Source organism: Nipponia nippon, unplaced genomic scaffold, assembly GCF_047370975.1.
Source record: "Nipponia nippon isolate SJK-2023a ecotype South Korea unplaced genomic scaffold, ASM4737097v1 scaffold_9, whole genome shotgun sequence".
In the NCBI taxonomy this organism is placed as follows: Eukaryota; Metazoa; Chordata; class Aves; order Pelecaniformes; family Threskiornithidae; genus Nipponia; species Nipponia nippon.
The window spans coordinates 37,628,578-37,650,805 of record NW_028262413.1 but is presented as its reverse complement, the minus strand read 5'-3'; the positions used below and the strand labels follow the sequence as shown (position 1 = coordinate 37,650,805).

Genomic DNA, 22,228 nt, shown 5'->3' with positions numbered 1-22,228 from the left:
GAACTTAGAAAGAGCAGGGAAAACAGACATTTCTGTATTAGACTGCTTTTCTTCCCATCTTTGCTCAAAGTAGACCTATGGTTGTCTTACACCTGGAGGCTGTTCTCCATGTAACAGTACGCTAAATTCCTTTGGCTCGTGCATCTCAGTCACTTGGAGGGCTGTTGCAGAAGGTATAAAAATGGTACATCCAGAACATCCTTGCTGTCTCTGGTTGCCAGGCTTCTGGGAGGCCTAGCCAGCCCTATGGCTAAAAAGGTTAAGAGGAATGGAAGCTGGAATGTGATGCTGATTTTAATAAGGACTCTAGGAGACTGAACAGATGTACAGACTATTAAGCTTGACTTTACTGGGCAAACTGTGAACAACTTTAAAAAAAAAAAAAAAAAAGAAAGAAAGAATTGGTGGGCACATGGGTAAGTATGTTTGGCGGAGGAATCACTGCTTTTGCAGATGTCACATTTCACAAACCCATTAAGAGTTCCTTGAAGGATTCAATGAGCATGAGGATAAGGGTGATCTAGTTGATACTGCTGGTGTTACAGCTCTAAACTAAGCCCCATTTTCTTATCAGTAGAGTTACTCTAGAAATACACCATTCATGAACACTGGGGCTAGAGGTTTTAGGAATTATTAGCAATTTTTAGAGCTGTATTCTATCGTCTTAACCCAAGCTGTGGAATCTCTTGGACTACTAAAATATTAATTTCTGGACCTACGATGGATTGTGTGTAAATGGAGTGCTTCTTGCATGCAGAGCCATGGAACTGAAGAACTGAACAGAAGAGAGACTGTAGATTTGGACCATAAGTGAGTAGTGTTGAAATAAACTACGCAGTATAACATAATGGACGTCATCCTCAGATTCCACATATGCGCCCTATTTAGCAACCTCACAAGGGCCTTGTGTAAGACTGCCTCTTAAATCTTAGTATTTATTTTCATGATATCTTACACAGAGAATGCACAAAACTTTTAAAAATAGTTTTCATTAGCACATGTAACTGCCAAGACTCAATTCTAGGTTTGAACACCAACAGATGGACCTAATTTTTTCATTCAGATGAAACAACAAACTGTCATCATTTATTGTATGCTTGATTAATGTGCTTTGGTGTTGTCTTGATAACTTGAAGCAGTGGCTTTTCCTTTCATAATAACACATTTTGTAATATTTCCTTTTTGTCTCAGATAGACTTGGCTCTGGTCATTGGCACAAATGACAGAGCAAACTCAGCAGCACAGGAAGATCCCAATTCTATGATCACTGGCATTCCAATACTGGAACCCTGGAAAGCAAAAAAAAAAAGGTAATGAAAACCAATGACAGTTCAGTACAGTGTTAGTTATAATATGTTAATTTCTCACAAGAAAAGTGCCAACACATAGAGGGATAAACAAGAAATGTCTTTTCTAAATTGATGCCTTACAAGATGAATATACATAGGCACATGTTTAACTGAAAGTGGCCACTGCCTATACAGAGGGCAGAACTTTGTAGGGGCCTAGAAAAAGAAATCCTGGCCATTTCCATAGGACCATCCATATGTTGGAACAGCTACAGTATTGTATGTTACCTTGCTTGAATCTACTGTGTTAGTTTTCATGGACTTCAAAAGATTCAAGATGTCTTGTTTCTTACCCCATTATATTTTTCAATGGATTCTCCTTTTAAAATGAGCAAAATCAGTTAGGATATACCTATGTTGGAGATTATGCTGCATTTAAGAGTTTGGCAGTACAGTTTGGCTGGCAAATTCCCTGGCAGCTGCTTCAGGCATTGATTTTAAAACCAGTTCCCCAGATAAAGTAAGCCTTATCAGGGAAAAGAGGAAGCTTTTGGCAATGTAAAAGTTTCTATGTTGTATTTTTTGCCAACACAGTCATGATAGAAAATATTACAATCATTTTTGTACTCTTAACTGACATAGGTATGTAGATTGACACCAATATTCTAACCACACGTAGACATGTGTGAGGTTGAAAGAGGAAGTAGCATGAACCAAGTACTTCAAGTAGACTGAGGTGCTTTACATGTTTCTGAAAATTGAAGCTGTATCAAGTTGCTTCCTTGTCTGCTGTAAATATGAAAAAAATTGACGCTGCAGCATTGATTTGGCCCAAAGGAAGCCTGTGAACAGAGAAAGCAAGCTAGATAGAATGTTTCAGTTGCACAGACTGATCACTAGAAAATGCAGGTTCAGGTCAGCTGGAATTCATGCTGCATTTGGCACACAATTTAGTCATGAAACTGAAGCCCCAAAAATAACTTGTAAAAGAAATAAAGCACTTATGTTCTTGAAATACAGAATTTTTATTTAGCATTAGCAGCAACATTTGAAAGTAAGTCTATAGTTTCAGCTTGAGCAAATTTTTTTGCTGGAACCCAAAGTATTGTTTTTCTGTAGAAAAGTTGCTAAGGATAGGGTTGGTTGTTTTTTTTTTAGACTTAAAAAGAGTCTGTTCAATTCATTAGCATCTGTCTCCAAAGCAAACAGTTTCAGAAATTGTACTAAAGCAGACCTTTAGGCCGTGAAGGTGGCATTCAAGTATGGTTTAAAAAAAAGACTCACTGATTATACAAGACACTTCAAAATGGAGCGCATCCTAGGAATGTTTTTTTATAATTTAATTTTAACTGAGTAGAAGTTAGGTTTTCCATATGGAAACCAGCCTATCTCATTATGATGAAACCTCAAGAGTCCTAAAGTATGTTTAAAACCAGGACGCGTAGACATTAAGAGATACAGACATTAATATGACTAGAGATCGTATCCAATCACTGTTGATAGCATGTCTGTTGAAGATGATACTGAGACACAAAATGTTGCAAAAAATGAAGTCCATGTTATTTACCTCACAGACAACTTGTTTTATTAAAGTTACATGTTATTCCAGATCATATGCACCAAAATGTATTCTCACAGAGTAAAGGCCAGGTCTTATCTCAGTTTGGTAGGACAGAATTTTTATAATATAAAAATTTGCAGTTACATTAATAGGTTTACATGCTGTTGTTTGTAATAAAATTACATTGAAATAGAGTAAATACTAGCATAGACTGAGGAATTTATAAACTAATTGCATGTTATTAATAAAACCCCAAAACATCAGAGAAATACTGTGGTTTGATTATTTTATTCTCCAGTAAGTAATCAAAAGACAGCAAAGCAAGCATCACGTTGCATTACATGAATTTTCCATCAAGGGTCATATATGTGCACGTTCACTGTAGGTGTTCATGCACGCAATTACTTGAGGCACACGCATTTCCCTCAGGACCAGGGTGGGTGCGCTCTTCCTCCTTTCTCCTCTTCTCTGCTAAACAAACGGCGGAGCATGACCCATGGCATTTCCTCTGTGCAGGTGAGTCAGAATTTCTGTGTAGTTCAACGCTCTCTAAATTTTTCTTTGCAGTTTTACTCTTTGAATTGTTTTGGAATAACCTGTTTACCCCTTTGGCCTCCTTTGGCATGCCCTGTTAAGCCTGGATGGATGTGCTTAACTTTTTTTTTTTTTTTTTTTTTACACATCTAATATTTCAGCGCTGCTTGGAGATGCAAAGAAAACATGATACTTTAAGAGATGAGTAGGGAACTACACTACACTCAGAACAGTGAACAGGTATGAAGTATTATTTGTTTTTCCAGTGTATTGTTTGGAGGCATAATATGCCACTTGTGCTGGATAGTGCATCCAAACGTAACAAATTAATTGCTAGTCAAACTACACATCTGTGTACATTAACAGGCTCAGCTATATGTCTGTATCTAAAGTATACACTTGCTCTGTACATATAGTAGTTTATTCTTTATTTTTATGAACTCTGATACCACACTTTGATTTTTCTTTGTCTTTATGTTCCCTAAGACAGAAACAGCATAGGAGAAAATCTTTGGCTTGTGTCCTAATGCATTTATCGCTAGGAGTGAGGTATATATTTATTCGTATTTGCACATGTACACATAATTCTGTATAGCTCTTCTGTCCCTGTTTTTGGACAAGCAGAAATTTTACAATCAGAACCTTTGAAGTAATAATACTCAGCCTTTAGATTTCATGCTAAGTTCAACTGGCCTGTGGGCGCAGCTTCATATGTAGAGACATGTTACTCAGAGGCAGAAATTAACTTTACAGGTAAGGGAAGCAAAGTGCACAGGATCATATGTTGAGTAGGACTCAATCTTGGGTATACTGATGTGGAGCATTCTCTTCTGTTTACTCTTCTGTGGTATGTTTCTAAACATCCTATTGCAACACCAGTGGTCTGAAAAGCCAGCAGGAAAATCATAGTTGATTTGAATGTGATAACAGCACCAGTATTGCTAAAGTTAGACAAAAATTTCCATTTTCAGTGAGGTGAAAATACAAAGTATGTTTTGCATTAGAGAAGTAGTTCCCACCCCTTGCAGTGGGACTCAAGAACTATTTGAATTTTTTTTTTTTTTCTGGCAGGTAGTGGTAAAGAAACCACATCACTAGAAGCGTTTTTAAAGTTTAATGTGATATACTACTTCCAAAATTCTACAGCATCTGATTTCTCTTCAGAATCCATAAAATGGCAGCAATGCGTTATCTTTCCCAACAAGCAAACAGGAAGAATGTTGTACATTTTTCATATAAACACTTACTTTGAATGTTGGTATTACTAGGTGTCACCAGGAACAAAATCAACATTCTTACTAATGACAGCATTGGAATTTTACTAAAATAATGTCTCTCAAGACCAGGGCTAACAGTTCAGGAATTATGTTGAGTTGTTCAGTGCCTCAATGGGTGACCTCATATTCTGGTATCAATAGATCAGCATCTTACTGCCACACGATCTTTTCATCTTAGTGGGAAAATTTTCCTGTTCTAAAATTGCTGCAGTTACTGTTGAGTTTTGTGTCACAAAACAAGTTTGATGAATTCAGCTGATGCGCAGCTTTTTGGAAGTTTGAGACAGAAGTTGGTGGTACCTGGGAGTGTTGTAACTGCATTATAGTAAGTGATGCGAAACTAATAGGAAGTTTTCCCCCCCCCCTCTTTATTTTGGTATTTTCAAAGATAGGGGTAGGTGGAATGGATTTTCACTTCACATTACATTTCATATAAGTATGCTGAGACCATCATTTATGAAGACACAATGATTTTTAAAGCATTCAGGCAAAATACTGAAACTCGGTGCAAGAGAAAAGCAAGAACGGATCACTACATTACTCTGCAATTGGGGCTGAAGAAGCTTATGTGGAAAACCAGATGGACTCAAACTGGAAAAAAAAATTGCAAGAAGCAGTAGCAAAGGATTTAAATCAGGTGAGATTACAAGTGCTTTGGAAAGTTCTGCTGTAGATTCCAAGTTGCCATCTCTTTTCAATTTCAGTGTGTCTTTACCCCATGCACTGACATGACCCTTTATTCAACCTAGGCTTGGATGACTTTTGCGCTACCTTCCAGGAAAGGAACTGGTTTTTTGCAGCTCCCTCTCTTATTAATTTTGAGAAAAGGATTAAATCCTCCCTCTGACCAAGCATTCAGGCATGCTAAAGTGAAGCCACTTCATGCTCCTGGCCAAACAAAGAACAAAAATACCCACAATAAGCAAAAGCAGATGGCTTCAGTGGCAGGAAATGAATGAGCCAGACTGCAGGTAAAATGGTTCTCTGAACACATCTCGGAGGTTTGTAGTGACAGGTTCTTTGTTATCTGGGGCCTCCCCACAGGAGGCCAGATGTCTTCCGTTGTGAAAGGAGATAGATAGAGATGGTCTTCCTTTTCCTCCCCCTTTAACTTATGGCTGTTTAAGTTACTGCTAATGGAAGTAGAAGCCTGTTTTCCCCTGTGCTCTCTGATGTTTTTGGAAACAGAAGAGATAGTCAGTGAAGGGGTATTCTGATATGAAAGAAAAGGCCCAGAACTGGTCTTTACCTCCCCATGACCCTCATTTTAAAGAACAGGGAGGTCAGTGCTGCTAATTGCACTTGAAAGGATTAACCACTTGATCGCTTTCATTTGGTGGAACAAAACTATTCTTTAGTCTCAAAGCTGGAAAAGTGTATCAGCGGTATTGAGACATTTTCAGTGTGAGGTGGATGACTTGGTTTGGCTTCTTATACCAGTACTGAAATTAAATAGAGGATTTAAATCTTTTTACAGAGGGGACAGCAGAAGATGGGAGAGAAGGGGGAACTACATCTGCTGCTCAGATAAAACAGATTTGCAGCAGAAGTGACAATAACCTCCCTCCTGCCCTCATAAAAGGTTATCACAGGAATACCAACAGACCATGATTAATTATGGATATTAGATGTGCCTCTGTCACTTGGTATAAGAATGACTCTAGCATTACACTGAGGTTGCACTGGAAGAAAAAGAATCTGAACCCAATTCCTGGACACAGTGTTCCAGATTTAAAATCTTTTCTGTACATTGATTTCACCTGAGAATTAAAATTAATTTACTTTTGGAATAGATTCTTAATTCCCATTGTTCAAATAAAGTGAGGTACACAAAACTTAAATTTGGAAACCATTTTTAACCTTATGAAACTATTTTCCAAAAGTAACAAAGAACAGCTTATATAAGCTTTTATCTGACCTCTGCTTCTTAAATAAAAAAACATGTTTTCAGGGAAATGTGTCTTGGAAGTAACTCCCCTTCCCCCCTCCCCCCTGACTTTTCTCTCTGGTTCTTGTAAAACATTAGGTCAGTGGGTTCATTTTATTTTTGTTTGTTTAAAGTGGGTGAAAGTTTCCTTCTCAAGCTATTACACGTGTGATTTTTTTTTTTTAAATATTACAGCAATCTTTGTTTAAGAAATACAAGAACAGATGGAAATGTCAGAAGACTATCAAAATTCATACCAAAGGAAATAGCATTAATCATTGTAAAAAGCCAAAATAACCTCTCAATAGCAATAAGAACCAAATGAATAAGAAATGTGTTGTTTCAATAGCACTGAGACATGACTGCTGATTTTTCTCGTTGCCTGGCACTTGAACTCACAATATACTTAACAGCTGTGCCATTATATATGTATATTTAAAAACAATCTTTCTCATTCTGCCTGTGTTTCTCATGGTGCTGTTATAGTTCATGCACACTTCATATGCACTCATGTAACTTAACTAGCATTTCTTTTTGCAAACGGACATATGTTTTGATTGTCCACTGAAATGCATTTTTATATGCGTTCACTTGTGCAGATAAGCACACAAATCTGAAGATAAGTATGACTTGCAGAGAGAGTATATTTGTACCTTGTGTTTTAAACAATATTAACTTTGATTTTGATAGCTTGAAGCATTAAAAGACATAGTACAAATCAGTTGTTTGAGCCTGTATAGACTGCTGTGTAAGCATAAAAAGATTTTCTTGGAAGTATTTTTCAAGGCACTGTTTCTGTGTTCACAGGGTGTGAGGGCGCCCTCCTGGAGAGTATGCTACAGGTGATAATTTGAGACTTGTTGAGGAAAATATACAACAAAAACTTCAGAATTTTTGTTTAAAAAACAATCTATTGTATTTTTCAATCTGTATCACTTCAACAAGCTTTAGTTTTTTCTTAAGTAACACACTTCTGAGAGCATTGAGAAATATTTATTCATCTTACGTCATACCTCTAATGAACCATTTTTTCCACCTTAAGACTATAATTTTTACCAACATGAATTTTTCTGGCAGAACATCCTAGTATGATAAAAATATATTTGTACAGCTCTGCTTGTAAAGATATAGCCTAGGTCCATTATCTCTGCCAGCATTAGCTGTATGGTATAGCTTGGCAAAGACACTTGTATAATTACATTCACATGTGATGACTCTGCCAGCAGTGCTACACATACCAGCAAAAATTTCATCAGCATAGACAAAGTCTTATTTGTGCTGTTCAAATTTGCACTGTTACTGAAAAAGAAAAAACACCACAGATTCATAGTCTGCCTAATTTAAGGAAGTCTTGTCAGAAATGTTGTGGTCGGAACCACCATCTTCCCTACTTCTTGTCTCTGCAAATTACTTTGTCTTAGGTCCTGCAAAAAGATCGACATTTTCAGACAACTCCTACAGTGCAATGTGCCCCTTCTGCTGCTTAGAATACAAGTACGTGGCATCTACAAAATTGTACTATGATATGCCATAGTGACATTTGTAATGTTAGTGTTCCCCAAAATAATAATGCTATTGTATAATAATAATAAACACTCAACTAAACTAATTTATTTGAAGAAGTCTAGCATTATCCAAGAAGTTGAGAATAATCTTAATAGTATGTGAATGGTACTATAGAAATCATGCACTGTATAATGATGTTAAAAGACCGTTCTTTTCTATTACTAGGACAATTTTCCAGAATTAATCTTTAAAGTACATAATTTATATTCTATTCACCTAATTAATGTGGTCCTTCATTTTGTATTGGCACCCCCATCCCCCCAAATTAAATACCATCCTAATAATTTCAGTAAGTTTTTGATGTCATGAAAGTGAAATCAGTATTACTGGGTAAAACACAAAGAAAACACCTGAAACAAAGTATTAATAATAAAAAGCTATCACGCTAATTCCTTTTTACAGTTAGAGAGATCATTCCTTATGGCAAGAGGGGCCAAGTTGTCCTATCCCCACCTTAGGAAATAATCTCACTGTGATGAGCATATCAGGTCTATAGGTTCAAACACAGCAATATTTAGCAAAGCATAACTTTTCAAGTAAGTAATTCTAATCGGACTGCTCATCTGAGTAGTTCTACAACCTCAAATGTGCAGGATATGAGGTCTGCAGCTTACTTTTGGACAAACACTGTAGCCATTAAGAATACAATCTATTTCCAGATTTCAGTTAGACAAAAATAGTTACATTTGTGTGGCTTATTGTTACAAAAGAAACAAAATAAAATGTAGCGTTACTTACCTATAGACAGACATCTTACTCTTTTCCTGCACAACACTTAGCATTTTTAATCAATGTGTACATAAATGAAAAGAAAAAAAGCAGATTATCATATTGTCCTTTGTAGTTCTCTTTCAAAATCTCCTGATGATAGTCCACAAGGAAATAATAAATTGCTTCTATTGTGGAAAGGTATGTATCTGGCTTTCCCTTCTGATGACGCCAAAAGCAAGTTTTCCTTGTCTTCAACTCAATTTGCAGCAACCCTGTCAAGAAAAAAAGTTGATAGATTAGACAATGTGGATTGGTGGATGGGATGCCGAACACATCGTTAGTGTTGTTTTCTGACTTTGCTGCTAGCCTGCTAGATGCCTGCACACAAATAATTTCTCTTCCTGTAACTCCATTTTTCATCTGTAAAACGGAGGCAATAATTTTATCCTCCTTTGTGGACCACTCTGAAATTCGATGAAAAAGTGCTGTAAGTTCTAGGTTACAATCCTCATATTTGCAATTAAAACTAACAGGTTATCCCGTCATTCATACAGCCTCACAGCCCTCGGTAAACCGCAGGGTCTCTTCAGCTGGGAAGAGTGAAACCCACACCTACAAAGACTCATCAGTGTTCATAAAATGATTAATCAAACTTCATCTTTTGCAAAGCTAATACCTTTTCAAGTGTAAAACAGAATCCCTCAGACTGTTACTTGTACTGACTGAGGAGTATTTGCTAAGAGCCAGACACTTTTCATTTATGCTTATTAAGTAACTGAAATCTCACCGGGATTACTCAGAAGTAAGTATGACAGAATCTGGTCATTAATTTTATTAGAAAGTAAAAGCGGTCCCACTTGTGATGAAAGAAAGAAATTTGGTCTCTGTATGGCATATGAAAATCTTTTATCCACTATAATCTCTGTAATTGTTTTATTATTCAGGCGAATTTTAAACGTGTATCTTGATTTTTATGTTCCTTAAGATGCACAAAATACTCAAAACCACCTTAATGTGTAAGCACTTTGTAAACAGGATGGACAGTTGGATTATAAAGAATAGCATATACCAGTCAATACCAGGATCAGGTTGTAAAATTATCTTCTTCTAAATGTTAAAATCAGACACTAACTGTGTGTCATGGAATGGTTTAGTACAAGTAATAGTATAAACAACAATATGGTTTAAGAATTGCTTGGAAATTATGGACAGAGGAGTTTCTGTAAGGTCCAAATTCAGGAGCGCCAACTGGCCTATAGCCCAGCCCTTGTAATTCTATACTTTTAACCTTCAAACTACGTTCAATTCTTTCTAGTGTAATCGCAAGATGGATTTAGTTGTTTGCTTTGCCAGTTAGTAACGTATGATATCTCGCATAGTAAAAGAAATCTCCCCTACAGCATTTTTTTTAAAAAAAATGAACAACAGGAGATTCCATCACTGAATTTAAATCTTATTGTTGGCATTTTGGAACTAATTCAAAATAATGTAGTCTAATTATTACCTCTAATAATCCTATACATGTGTATTCAAAATAGTAATAGGAAACTGCATTAAGCTACTTTCCCTCCAGGTTTCAATACTTGAATTCTCAGCCCTAACCAAAGTGAAAACTTTCATCAGATTCAGCGATGTTTCCACCTTAACAGCAGTGAACTAAATTTAGGGGATGATTCCTCCAGTGTAAACTCCCACCTATTTGTGGTTTGAATACAAACAAAAGTTCATTGAAGGCAAGACCACTGACACTACTGAGCTTACCACAAATGCAAGATCAGTTAATTTCAAACATAGAATTTTAGGAGTCTTCTAACAAAAAAAATTAGAGGGGGTTAAGGGTTACAGTTTACTGAGCATGTTTCTATCATCTGTACTGTATTTGTATCTGTGCAGCCAAAGGCAATGTTTTACTACAAATACTGGTTGTTCATATGAAAGCTTACAATACTAAGGAAACCAACATGGTGGTTTTGCTTTTTTAGCATCCACGTACTTTGAGCTCATTAGAAATAAATGTTTCTATGAATCTGAGATCAAGAGAAATGGAAATACAGCTACCTTTAAATCTACCTAGGTAATGTAACCAAATTTCCCTTACAAAAGTTTTATTCTCCTGTGTATGTGTCTTATGGTAGACAATACCTTCCAGAGAAATCTCCCACCTTTCCTTAAGCCTCCACTTTTTCCTGATATGCTATATCCTATTATCACAGCATAGTTCCTGTGCTCCCTCCACTATAACAACTGAATGCTCAAATCTGTAGGATCCTATATTAATCATGTTTGATCACTGATGTTACATCTAAGAGAGATTCTAAGTTCTTATCAACAAGACATAAGTTGTAAAGTTTACACACATGCTGAAGCCTGTTGCTTACTCTGAGCCTTCCATTACCTCTTCATCCCTGCAGTTTGTATAGTGAACTGGGAGATTGACTAGTTCAAGAAATACTAGTACTGAAAACTTTAAGTAATGGATAATTATGGTTTGTACCTATGGTAGCTAGTAAGAGTCTAAGCTCTTACTAATGTGTCTATTGTTATTTGAATTATACTGTTAATTTCCTAAAGAGGTAACGGCTTGAAAATGCTCTTTTAGGCAGGAATTCTGCTCCTTTCCTCATCTTTTAGATTCCCCAGGTTTATGAGTAACTTAAGGCTCTAGGCTGAGGAAGAAGGGGTTTACATACCTTGGATTCACCTTGCCTCTGCTATGGCCCCCTGCATCACCATGTCAGCATATTTTATTTTAGAATGTGGAAACTCATGACAGAACTCCCACTTTTTCTTTGCATCACACCCCTGCGTGTGATTTTGAGGGAAGGAGAAAGATGAAAATGTGAGAAGAGGACAAGAGGTTTGTCAGAAAAAGAGGATGAGGGGAGTTTGCATCACAGAACATCAACTTACTGCTCTCAAATATCCTAGCTGTGCATATGTAAAGGCTACCATTTTCTTGCAGAAATGAAAGCAAGCACAGAAACTTAAAAAAAACCCAACCAACCAAAAAAAACCCCAAACTACTGAAGCAGATGCATGATTCAGCCTTGTACGAGAGAATGTATAAGCTAATAAAATAAGACATTTGACTAATACAAAGTGGATCAAACTTACAGGAAAAAATACCAAAGTAATCTGTTTCTTTAACAACCATGTTGACGTTGCCAATAAGCTGTTTCACTCATATGAGAAAGTAATCGTTAACATTAAGATGCAACTGTTTCCTTTCTGATCTGGTGATCACTTTTAATGAAGTCATCAATCTTAGCCGTTACCAACTTTCAAATATTTCCTGCCTTTAACACAACTGATTTAGTTTTGCTTTCTAAAGATATATTACACTACTTTTCCAAGATACAGAAGTATTTTTTTGTCCAAGTTTTGTAGGCTGTTTAAGACTGATGTACTCATTTGCTTTCTCTTGCAGTACAATTAGCTAGATTTACTCTCTACATAAATGCAGTCTTACAAAACATAAGGCTTTTCTTTACATTTTCTTGGCTTTGTTAATGTTTCCACCCAGTACTTCTTGTAACTTCATCTTTCTGAATAAGTACGGCAATTACTTTTTATTTGGAATTATGAACACTCCTTTTTGAACTTTAATATATGAGGAATATTTTGTTGGATGACTTCATTTGTAGTTGAACTGAAAAATGACAACACTAGTTCTCTGTTTTTCATGTGGGTATGTTGTGGTTTAACCTGGCAAGCAGCTATACACCACACAGCCGTTCGCTCGCTCCCTCCTGTGGGATGTGGGAGAGAATCAGAAAAAAGGTAAAACTTGTGGGTCAAGATAAAGACAATTTAATAGGACAGAAAAGGAAGGGAAAATAATAATAATAACGATAAAAGAATATACAAAACAAGTGATGCACAATGCAATTGCTCACCACCCACTGACTGATGCCCAGCCAGCTCCCAAGCAGCAGCCTCAGCCAACCTCCCCAGTTTTTTTGTTCAGCATGATGTCATATGGTATGGAATAGGTGTCTGGCCAGTTTGGGTCAGCTGTCCTGGCTGTGCCCCCTCCCAGCTTCCTGTGGACCTCCAGCCTCCTTGCTGGCAGGTCAGCATGAGAAGCTGGAAAGTCCTTGCCTTAGTGTAAGCACTGCTCAGCAACAACTAAAACATCAGTGTGTTATCAACATTATTCTCATTCTAAATCCAAAACGCAGCACTATACCAGCTACTAGGAAGAAAATTTAACTCTGTCCCAGCCGAAAACAGGACAGTGTACAACATAAACTTCATGAGTCTATGCCTAAAGAAAGTCTGCCCTGTTCATCTTGGAAGGCAAAACTGCAATCTCTGAAAGAAGCATTAATGCAGCTTATGTCCTTTATGACAGTCACTAAGGAAAGCAATGAATGCACATGTGCACACTGTTGTACCTGCTGTATGGAGGGTAAAATTCTCCCCTTGATGTGGATAAAAGAGATTGACTTGCATGATACTAATCACACCTTACAGCAATCCTGAAAGGTGCTCAGAGAAAGAGGACTGGAATACAGCTGGAAGAGAGATGAAGTTCTAGAAAGCAGGGAAGAGTCCACCAGATCAGCATTCACGAGGTAACTGGAAACCATTCTTCAAGAGCTCCAAAGTAACAACAGTCATGAATTTTTCACTGATAGACTGCATAAGCTTCCATGGAAATCTTCAGTTCCCCTGGCTGCCTGTTACTTTTCTTAAACTCATGCTTTTAAAATAAGTTCCAAATGCTTTACAGTAACTTACAACGTGCAATTACTCTAATCTTTACAGTAATGCTTCAATTTATTTGATAGAGTATGTTTTGTGATAAACTAAATACTTAGTAACAGGATTTTAATTAGCCAATACATTATACTAACATGTGGGATTCTTTAATAAACTGACTAGACAGCAAGGCAACATTAATTTTGCATTAATCTTGTAAGAAGTCTGTGAAATTCCTTGTAGGGCCCACTGCAAAGGACGCACTAGTAAGCAGTTATATATATTATGTATAAATTTGATAGCCTGCCTCCCAGCTAAGTGCACCTTTTTCACCAATGAAAGTATTTTCAAACTCCTATTTATCTCAAAGGAAATGGAATGCTATTTCTAAATTGTCTTCTCTTTTGTGGTTCTATTTAAAATGCTTAACTGTAAACTTCTTGTAACGAACCTAAGACAAAAAACCTTCGCAGAATTACAAGTTTTTGCTTTCAGAGACGGGAGGGTATGGAGGGCAAGCAGGCTCTCCCTTTTTGTCTGGAAAGCAGTGAGGTCATTGAAATGACCATGAAACAAAGAACTTTACTAGAAAAAGAAACCAAGCCGCGACATACTTGCGCTATATCCTAGATTGCTCTTTCACCTTCTAGAGGCCTGTTTGCCACTAGCGTGTACAAAAATTCTCCCCTGGGTCTCCTGAAAAAGCAGACAGCCACCTGCAAAGGAAATCTTTCTGGCTTCCTTCAGAGGTCATTCAAACTACTGTTCTTCTGTTGTCTAAGATGACAGCTTCCATTCTGTGAGACTGAGAAAATTTGTTCTAATAGAGAAGCAGGAGAAATAAATGCAAATGCTTTCTTAATACTAGCCTTAAAATTTTGCAAAACAAATTATATGATGTGAAAAGTAATGCAGTCTTTTGCTCAGGAAGTCTTCTACAGCACTGAAGGAGGCTGTTGAATCTTCCACATATACTTAGATATAGGGTTAGGTATATACTTACATCATGCTCAGGTCTGTTATATAGACATATAGTTCCCTTAGTCATTTCTATAGCAATAACATCTCAATATCAACTTTTTTTTTTTTTTACCTTGAAGTCGTTCATCAGTTATGATTTTGTTAGTTTGATTCCAGGTACTGTCAATAAATATTATTTTCTTCAGTCCAGTGCCTTCACTCCTGTTGCTTGAGATGCATTCATTTAGATTTTTTTCTTCTTTAGGTTCTATTTTTGCTTGCTTAAGAAATGGCTCTCCACAACAGTCATCGTCATAAACACCTTTCTTAGTGAATTTTTGGAGATGGAAAGCAATATCTTTTAGTGAAACTGAATTGGGACCAGGAAATATAAGTGCTATCTGAATGAAGAAAAGAAAGAAATCAAGTGTCAACAAAATCTAATAAACCACCAGGAATTGCTTCATTAAAGAACAGAAATTTTCTATCCCCACTCACAAACGTTTAAGTCAGAGGAAGATGAAAGAGTATCTCTTAAAAAGTATTGTCTGAAAGGATGAAAGATTATGTTAAAATAATGAATAAAGATACTTATTAGAGATCTTTAATTAAATGTCACCTCCATGCCTCTACTACCAACTCCAATACTTGTGTAAAAAAAAGGGTTTTTTTCAGCCAAGGCAATGGTGCCAGCCCTGAGGAAGTTCAAATTTCACTTGTCATTGCAGTATATGGGGCATGAAGCCCATGAAGAATAGTTTCTAATTTCATTCACAAATTTTAGATCAGAATAAACAATCTCTTCTTCCCTTGTGTCTATTGCAGGTCCCACAAATATCTTACATGAAGAAGACCAGTGACGGCCTGACTTAGTGTTTTTTCAGTAGCTTATTGCAGTATTCAGAATCTGTGACTTGGAAAGCCTGGACAATACAAAGTCACTGCAATCTCTTCCCACTTTTGCCTGCCTTCCCCATTCCTCTTTCTGCTTTTTTCAGCTTCCTCCCTCTTTGCCACCTATGCTTTCCTTGATGGCTCATTCCTTGAAGAAAATAACATCTCTGAGATACATATTATCATCTTCTTCACGTAGTCAAACAATAATGAAAGTGTTAACTGTGACGTCAAATGAGTAAATATTAGATTTCAGATTAATCACACCATTTAAATGAGCATATAAATCCAAGTTCATAGCTCACTTTTTTCAGGTTCTGTGATGACTGTGACAGACAATAGTTCCATTTCAGGTTTTCTCTGTAATAGTCAATGTTAAAAATTTTAAAGACGTTTAAACACTGCAGTTGCTGAATATGATGAGCACAACACCTAACTGCTGTTTAACTTGCTGTAAGTTGAATACTCGCATGTGTTTCAGCAAAATACTTATGGTACACAATGAATCAAATTATCCATTATGTAAGGTGGTGAACATAGGAAATTCAAAGTAGTTAGATAGCGCTACAGTTTTTCCAAGCTTTGGTGGACAGTCCATAACCACTGTATGTTTGTAGGCCCAAGCTTTGAGAGAGCTCAACATGGAGTGGACTGGATTAATAGCATAGCGCTTTCCTCCCGCTCCCTCCCAGCAGAGTGCAGTACCACCGCAGGAGGAAGTACAGAAAATACCTCTGCATCTCCCCAGCGTAAAGCCCTGCTATCTACATAGAATTTCTTACTTCATGTCTTTTTTCTGCGTATTCTGGAATGCAAGGGTATTTATAAATTGTAACATCATCGGGTGCCAGGAGCTTAGCATGCACAGCAGTGCTTTTGCCATCCGTTTCGTTTGGGTGTTTAATAATGTCAATCTTCAAAGGTAACTACAGTAAGAAAGAAAAAAAAAAAGAAATAAGCAATATTTATGATCATATATACAGGTAAAAAATTCATGCAAAATCCAAGAGCAATCCCTACAGGCATCTAATTAAGACATATTTGACAATTTTTGACAATGTTTTTGTTTTAATTGGTTTAGAACTAAACTAGACAAGTGACAAGAAGCACCTGTTACATTCTCTCAGTTCATGTAAATCCCGAAGTATGCAATGAACGCAATTTGGAATGCTGCAGTAGTAGAGTGGTAAAACCTCTAGAAACAGTATAAATAAGGTAAATAAGATGTGGTCCTAATTCGAGCAATATAACGGTCCTAAATATGAATAGTTATCTGTATTACATATCCACCTTATTGCAAAAATGGCCATTTTGATGAAAATACACCCAAATGCACTAGGTCAAATTTCCAAAGTACTTCTAAAGTATTTTCATGATGCTTTCAAAGTACAGAGTGTCTTCAAAATGCATTTTGGTTCCTAGGTGATTTTGCAAAAATGTGTCTCAGTCCTCTTTGATGGTTTTTCCGAGTATTTTAGCTAAAGGGTGTTACACCTATTATTCTTTATTTATATTTTAAGAGTGGTTACCTGAATTATACAACCATGACATTTAGGAATGCCTTTTGGCTCACATTTTATGTAAAATTCACTCTCGATTACGGACAAATCATATTTTTCATTCTGGCCGTATTCTGTTCTGGCCAGAGTTCTTAGAAACTGAAGAATGAAAGTAAGAGCACTGTAAAGAAACTTTTAAGAACTAACTTAAAACATTGTCATTTGCATGAGAAGCTAAGTGACTTCAGCTTATCTTCTCATCTAGTAGATGCATAAATGTTTATGTGAAGACTGGAACATTGTCAGTGTTTGTACATGTAATTCCTCAAATAAGAACAATAATTTTATCTAACTGTAGTTTATTCATACTTATAGCTGTGTTAAAGGTGAATGTCCACAAAGAATGAATCAGAAAAGAAACAGTCACAGACAGTCTGTTCTCTGTCCCCAGTAACCAAACGGCACAAGAATATTATAAAAAATCCGTAAGAAATATTAACCTTCACAGTTGGAATTTCTTTGGTAGGGACAGTTTCAACAGGAACAAAGCATGTATAACAATAAAACATCCTTGAACTCCTGCATCGGGGGCATTTTGATCTCCCACTCTTTTTTGCCTTTTCAAGTACTTCCTGCGATGCTAACTGCAATTGTTGAAGTGGGTTATCTTGAAACGATGATGGAGTCTGCAATTCTAGACTTCCCAAACATTCAGTATTTCTTTTTGGTCCTGGAGAGTTTTCTTCATTGAAAAGTACAGATGAATTTAAAGACATGGTTAGCTGAAACAGACAATATGTTGTAGCTGTTAAATAAAAATCCAATATCCTATGAACTCATTTATTTGAAATGACTCTGTATGACCCTATTTAGAAAAAACTACTCATCAAAGAAGGTATTTCCTATAACAGAAAGGATAATAAAATAATCTGATTCAGTTGTTATAGCACCAAGAATTCCAAACAGATTTCAGGAAAGCATGAGACAAATAGCTAGAAAGAACCTGATATCCGTATCCTTAATGCACATATATGCACATTCATAATTTTACTAAGATAAGTTATCCCACTCAACTCATGCAGAATTGTAGTTTTTTCTATTGGTAGGATCACTGTCTAAAAGCTTGTGAAAACACTGGTAGACAGTATTTAGTCCCATTAGTCTTCAGCATGACTACTGACAATGAATTAAATGCCTGCAGGACAGAAATCCGTAAGAGAAAAGTTAATTGTACAAATTTAGATCTCTATCCTGAAATTTATTGTGTATGGGCAAACCAAACTACCTGAATGAAATCCCTGTTGACAGAACTTTGTGAGATAAAAGAAATCTTCCATGAGCAAGGCTTGAGGCTGAAAAATTAGTCTCAAGAGCTAAAACGTGGCTTTGGTGCTCCATATACCAGATACTAAGTGCTGACCCAGTCTAGACTCATTCTGCAAGTTTGTTTTTATTTAGTAACATTGATGGATTTTTTTCAGGCTCTCTTAAGGACAGGTGTTGTCTCACCCTCTGCAGCTGGCATAATAAAGTTTTCACTGCGTACTCTTAGTAATGTAGCAGAAACATAACTGTATGCCCATACCCGATCCAGACAGAATTAGTACTGCTGTGTGCAGAGGTCCATAGTCACAGCTTTAGTGAAACCCTTCTGACCAGATCACTCAGGATCCTCTCTGGTCTTCAAAGCAGCCCACGGTCAGGAGCCTGCACAGCCTGCAGTAGTTATCAACTGCCTTTTGCACTCTGTGCTGCATCACTTAAAAGGATTCATTTATTTATTTATTTATTTATGTTCAGCTAATTTAGGTTTACTTTTTCATGTCAGGGATCACACTTGTGAAATGATGTAATGGTTAACAAAAACAAACAATAATTCCTGAGATGTGATCCAAAATTAAGTGTTTAAATAAAACCAAGTGTAATTTAATTGAAAAATAACAAAACCAAAACACTCTACTAACTTTCCAATAAAAATTTAAAATCAATCCCAGAAAAATTAGTTGTTATTTTCTGGTAAATTTAAATACTCGCGCATGCTATGATACCTTCCTCTCCCCCGCCAACAAGCTCTAACTTTTGAGAGGTCAGGGATGTCCATTCAAATAAACACAAAATCTAATATGCATACAAATTTTATAGTGCAGTTTGCTTTTAAACATCTCTGAGATAAAGCAAAGATACCCTACATCCCGGACTAACCCCTGCTATGATCAAGTTTCCTCAAAGAGGGCGAGAGGCCCTGTGATTTGACATGCATTCCCAGCCTGCACACTGATTCTGTTCAGTATAATGTCTTATGGCACTGTGGTGCTCAACTGACACCCCGAAGCACTTTCGTTATTGATACTGACAGGAGATATGCTGCTCTAAAGCAACAGGAAAACCTTTGTGGTCTCAAAATAATAACTGTCCATGAAGTTACAGCAGTATACACACAGTATACTTTTCAAAAAAAGACAGTAATAGAGTTTCATAGAATTATTAAATGGCTTGGGCTGGAAGGGACCTTACAGACCTTAACTCCAGCCCCCCTGCCAGGGGCAGGGACGCCACCCACTAGACCAGGTTGCTCAGGGCCCCGTCCAACCTGGCCTTGAACACTGCCAGGGACCGGGTGTCCACAGCCTCTCTGGGCAACCTGTTCCAGTGCCTCACCACCCTCTCAGTAAAGCATTTTTTCCTAACATCATCTAAATCTCCCCTCTTTCAGTTTGAAACCGTTCCCCCTTTGTCCTATCGCTATCTGCCCTTATAAAGAGTCTCTCTCCCTCTTTAAGTTTACACAACTTGTAAGGTCCAAATCTGGACTCAGACACAAAATTTTAAGACTGTAAATAACAACTCCGTCTACACCCGATCTCCAAAACCCAGATAAATCACTGCCGCTGGAGGGTACCCGCCACGCTCCCACTGCAATTCTAAGACAGCTGAAAACCCCAGTCGGGACGCCGGGGTCGCGGGAAGCTGCGGCGGTGCCGGGACGCTGAGGCGGCTGCGGGGCGATGCGGGAGCGGCAGGGGCAGGGGCAGCGGCAGGGGCACGGGCAGGGGCGGGGGCAGGGGCAGCGCCGGGCCTCGGCTCCTAGCGGAGCGGCTGCCGAGGGCGCAGCGCAGAGCCCCGACCGCGGCGGAGCGAGTGCGCGGCCTGGCCGTTCCCCGCGACGTCCTGTGGCGAGCAGGGCCCAGGGCGGCGTGAAGCGGGCGGCAGACGCTCTGAGGGCACGGACCTTTGCCGCCGTGATGTCGCACGGGAAATAACAGAGCAGTGCTCCTGCCTGGGCATGGCTGGATGGCCCCCGTCACCGCAGGGACACCGGGGCCCCCGAGGGCGGAAAGCCGCCTCCTGTCGCGGGCCGGCCTAGCCGGCGGCTACGGCGGCGGTCTGGGGCCGCCCCCCACCGCGGAGAGCTGCCAGGCCGCCCCCCGCGCGGCCCCCAGGCCCCGCCACCCCCTCACGGGCCGCGGGGCTGCCAGAGACGCGCTGCCTCCGCGCCGTGCTCCCTCCTCTCTCCTTTCCCCCGCCCCCGGTGGCCTCGACGCCGTCGCCGTGGGGCGGGGAGCTCCGCATCGCACCGCACCGCGCCGCTCCTCACCCGCTCCCTCGGCTCCAGCCCCTCCGCGGGCCGGCGCTCGCCGCAGGGGCTGCCCGGCTCTTCTGCGGCCCTCACAAGCCCCGGAACGAAAGTGTCGGGCTCGGCCGCCGCGGGGAGGAGGGGGCCGGAAGAGTGTGCGCAGGAGAGTGCTTTTCGGCGGGGAACGGTTGCTAGGGCAGGGCCGCGTGACAGCCCCACGCGACAGACAGACAGACTGACTGACTGACTGACTGACTGACTGACAGACTGACAGGCCCGAGGGCGCTTCTCCGTGGCGGGGTGTCCTCCTCTCCGCATCCCTCCGCGGCCAGCTACCTGGCTGCGGCTCGGGGTCGACCCCCGGTAGAGGAGGACGGCTCCTAACGGGTCGTCTCTAGCATTGGGTTTTGTGTTTATTTGAGGGCCTCCCGCCCCGAACCGGCTTTTCCACGTTTTGTGTCACAAAAGCCTGAACAGAAACCACGGCCCGTTACCCGCGGGGGAGGAATGCGCCCTGCCCAGCTGGTGTTTGTTCCGGGTGTCCCCGGCCGTGTGAGAGGTCCTCTCCTCTCCCCTCCCCTCGCCCTGAGGCCCTTCCGCCGTGGGAGGCAGTACGGCCCCGCGGGCCCTGTCCGCTCGGCGGCAGCGCCTGGAAGCCGTTGTGACGGGCGGCTGCAGGTTGTGTTTCGCTCCCTCGCGAGCTCCAGGAAAGCTAGGCCACTTCGGTTTTTTACCTATATTTTTTCCCCCACCTAGTAGTATATTTACTGCATACTTACTGTTGACACCAAGAGCTGGAAGAATTGTGTTGCCGTATTCCTTTCTTGTTGTTTTGCATCTCTCTTTAAATAGGACATGGGATCTTTTCTGTGAATTCCTTGGCTTGGCTGAGGATGCTGCTCTACAGTAGCATTTACCCAATATTCAGTGCTCAGTAACTGCATTTTTAGGTTGAAGTGACTAAACTAAAACAGTAATTTTGGTATAGAGAATGTTTCTCTTGATTCGGTGAAATAAAGTCTGTGACATATTAGTTGCAATAGCCTTAGGGGAAAAAGTTGACACTGTAGGCAGATTTTATGCCAAACTTTGATCTCAGTTACACCCCAAAAACCTCACTGATTTCAGTGGTATTACATTCAGTGGCAGAGGATTTCTACCAGGATTCTGTTGTTATTTGTTTTGCTCTGACTTGATCCGTTTTTCATGCTAGCAGTATGTAATACATTGCAGTAGTAAGAAAAAAGGGCTACATCTCGCCATCCATATTTTTTTATCTCCTTATGCTCTGACAATATGTCTTGATGTGCAGTAGTTAATTACATCGAAATAACAAAATGTTTATTGGACGCAAAGAAGACTTTTACAATAGTTTCTAAAATTCTTTCTTGCCAAACTTAATTATAGCAGGTTTTACTAAGTGTACCATCTCTTACTTCATGTGAATGTAAATATTGAGAATGGAGTTTGAGCATAGATTGTATTTCCAAGACCCTCAGGCAGTGGAAACTAAGATGTTGGTAGAAATGGCAAACCTTTAAGAGAACAGCCTCTCGGTTGTTAACTTCCCTTTTTCTCAAAGCTAAACCATGGAGGAAAATTTTTGTCTGCTGTACAGCACTTTTCTATTGTTGGAAGCATGCTTGAGTGATGACACTGGATCAAGCTTTGTTTAAAATATTTGATCAGTCCACAGCATTGCTAACATAACAGGGGTCCTGAACCCCGAGGT

General features: G+C 39.2%; 1 protein-coding gene across 5 annotated transcripts; it reads right to left on the bottom strand.

Moving 5' to 3' along the window:
• Positions 1 to 361: 361 nt before the first annotated feature.
• DTWD1 (DTW motif tRNA-uridine aminocarboxypropyltransferase 1) lies at positions 362 to 20,651 on the bottom strand. 5 transcript variants are annotated; one of them, XM_087744382.1, is made up of 6 exons: positions 20,518 to 20,651; positions 17,423 to 17,704; positions 16,206 to 16,349; positions 14,663 to 14,930; positions 8,893 to 9,137; positions 362 to 1,289 (listed from the first exon to the last, which is right to left on the bottom strand). In XM_087744382.1, the coding sequence occupies exons 2-5, from the start codon at positions 17,696 to 17,698 to the stop codon at positions 8,908 to 8,910; spliced, it is 918 nt and encodes a 305-aa protein (XP_087600508.1). In that variant the 5' UTR covers positions 17,699 to 17,704; positions 20,518 to 20,651; the 3' UTR covers positions 362 to 1,289; positions 8,893 to 8,907. The 5 variants fall into 5 exon arrangements, with proteins under 5 accessions (XP_087600508.1, XP_087600509.1, XP_087600511.1 ...); XM_087744383.1 differs by lacking the exon at positions 362 to 1,289 and adding an exon at positions 1,345 to 8,012; XM_087744384.1 differs by lacking the exon at positions 362 to 1,289 and adding an exon at positions 1,356 to 4,267.
• Positions 20,652 to 22,228: the final 1,577 nt, after the last annotated feature.

Coding starts and splice junctions, on each gene's coding strand:
- DTWD1 (XM_087744382.1), bottom strand. CDS start 17,698: ATGTCTTTAAATTCATCTGTACTTTTCAATGAAGAAAACTCTCCAGGA. Junction 16,350..17,422: donor AAGAAATTCCAACTGTGAAG/GTTAATATTTCT, acceptor TTCTTACTGTAG/TTACCTTTGAAGATTGACAT. Junction 9,138..14,662: donor AACTGATGAACGACTTCAAG/GTAAAAAAAAAA, acceptor TTTTCTTGACAG/GGTTGCTGCAAATTGAGTTG.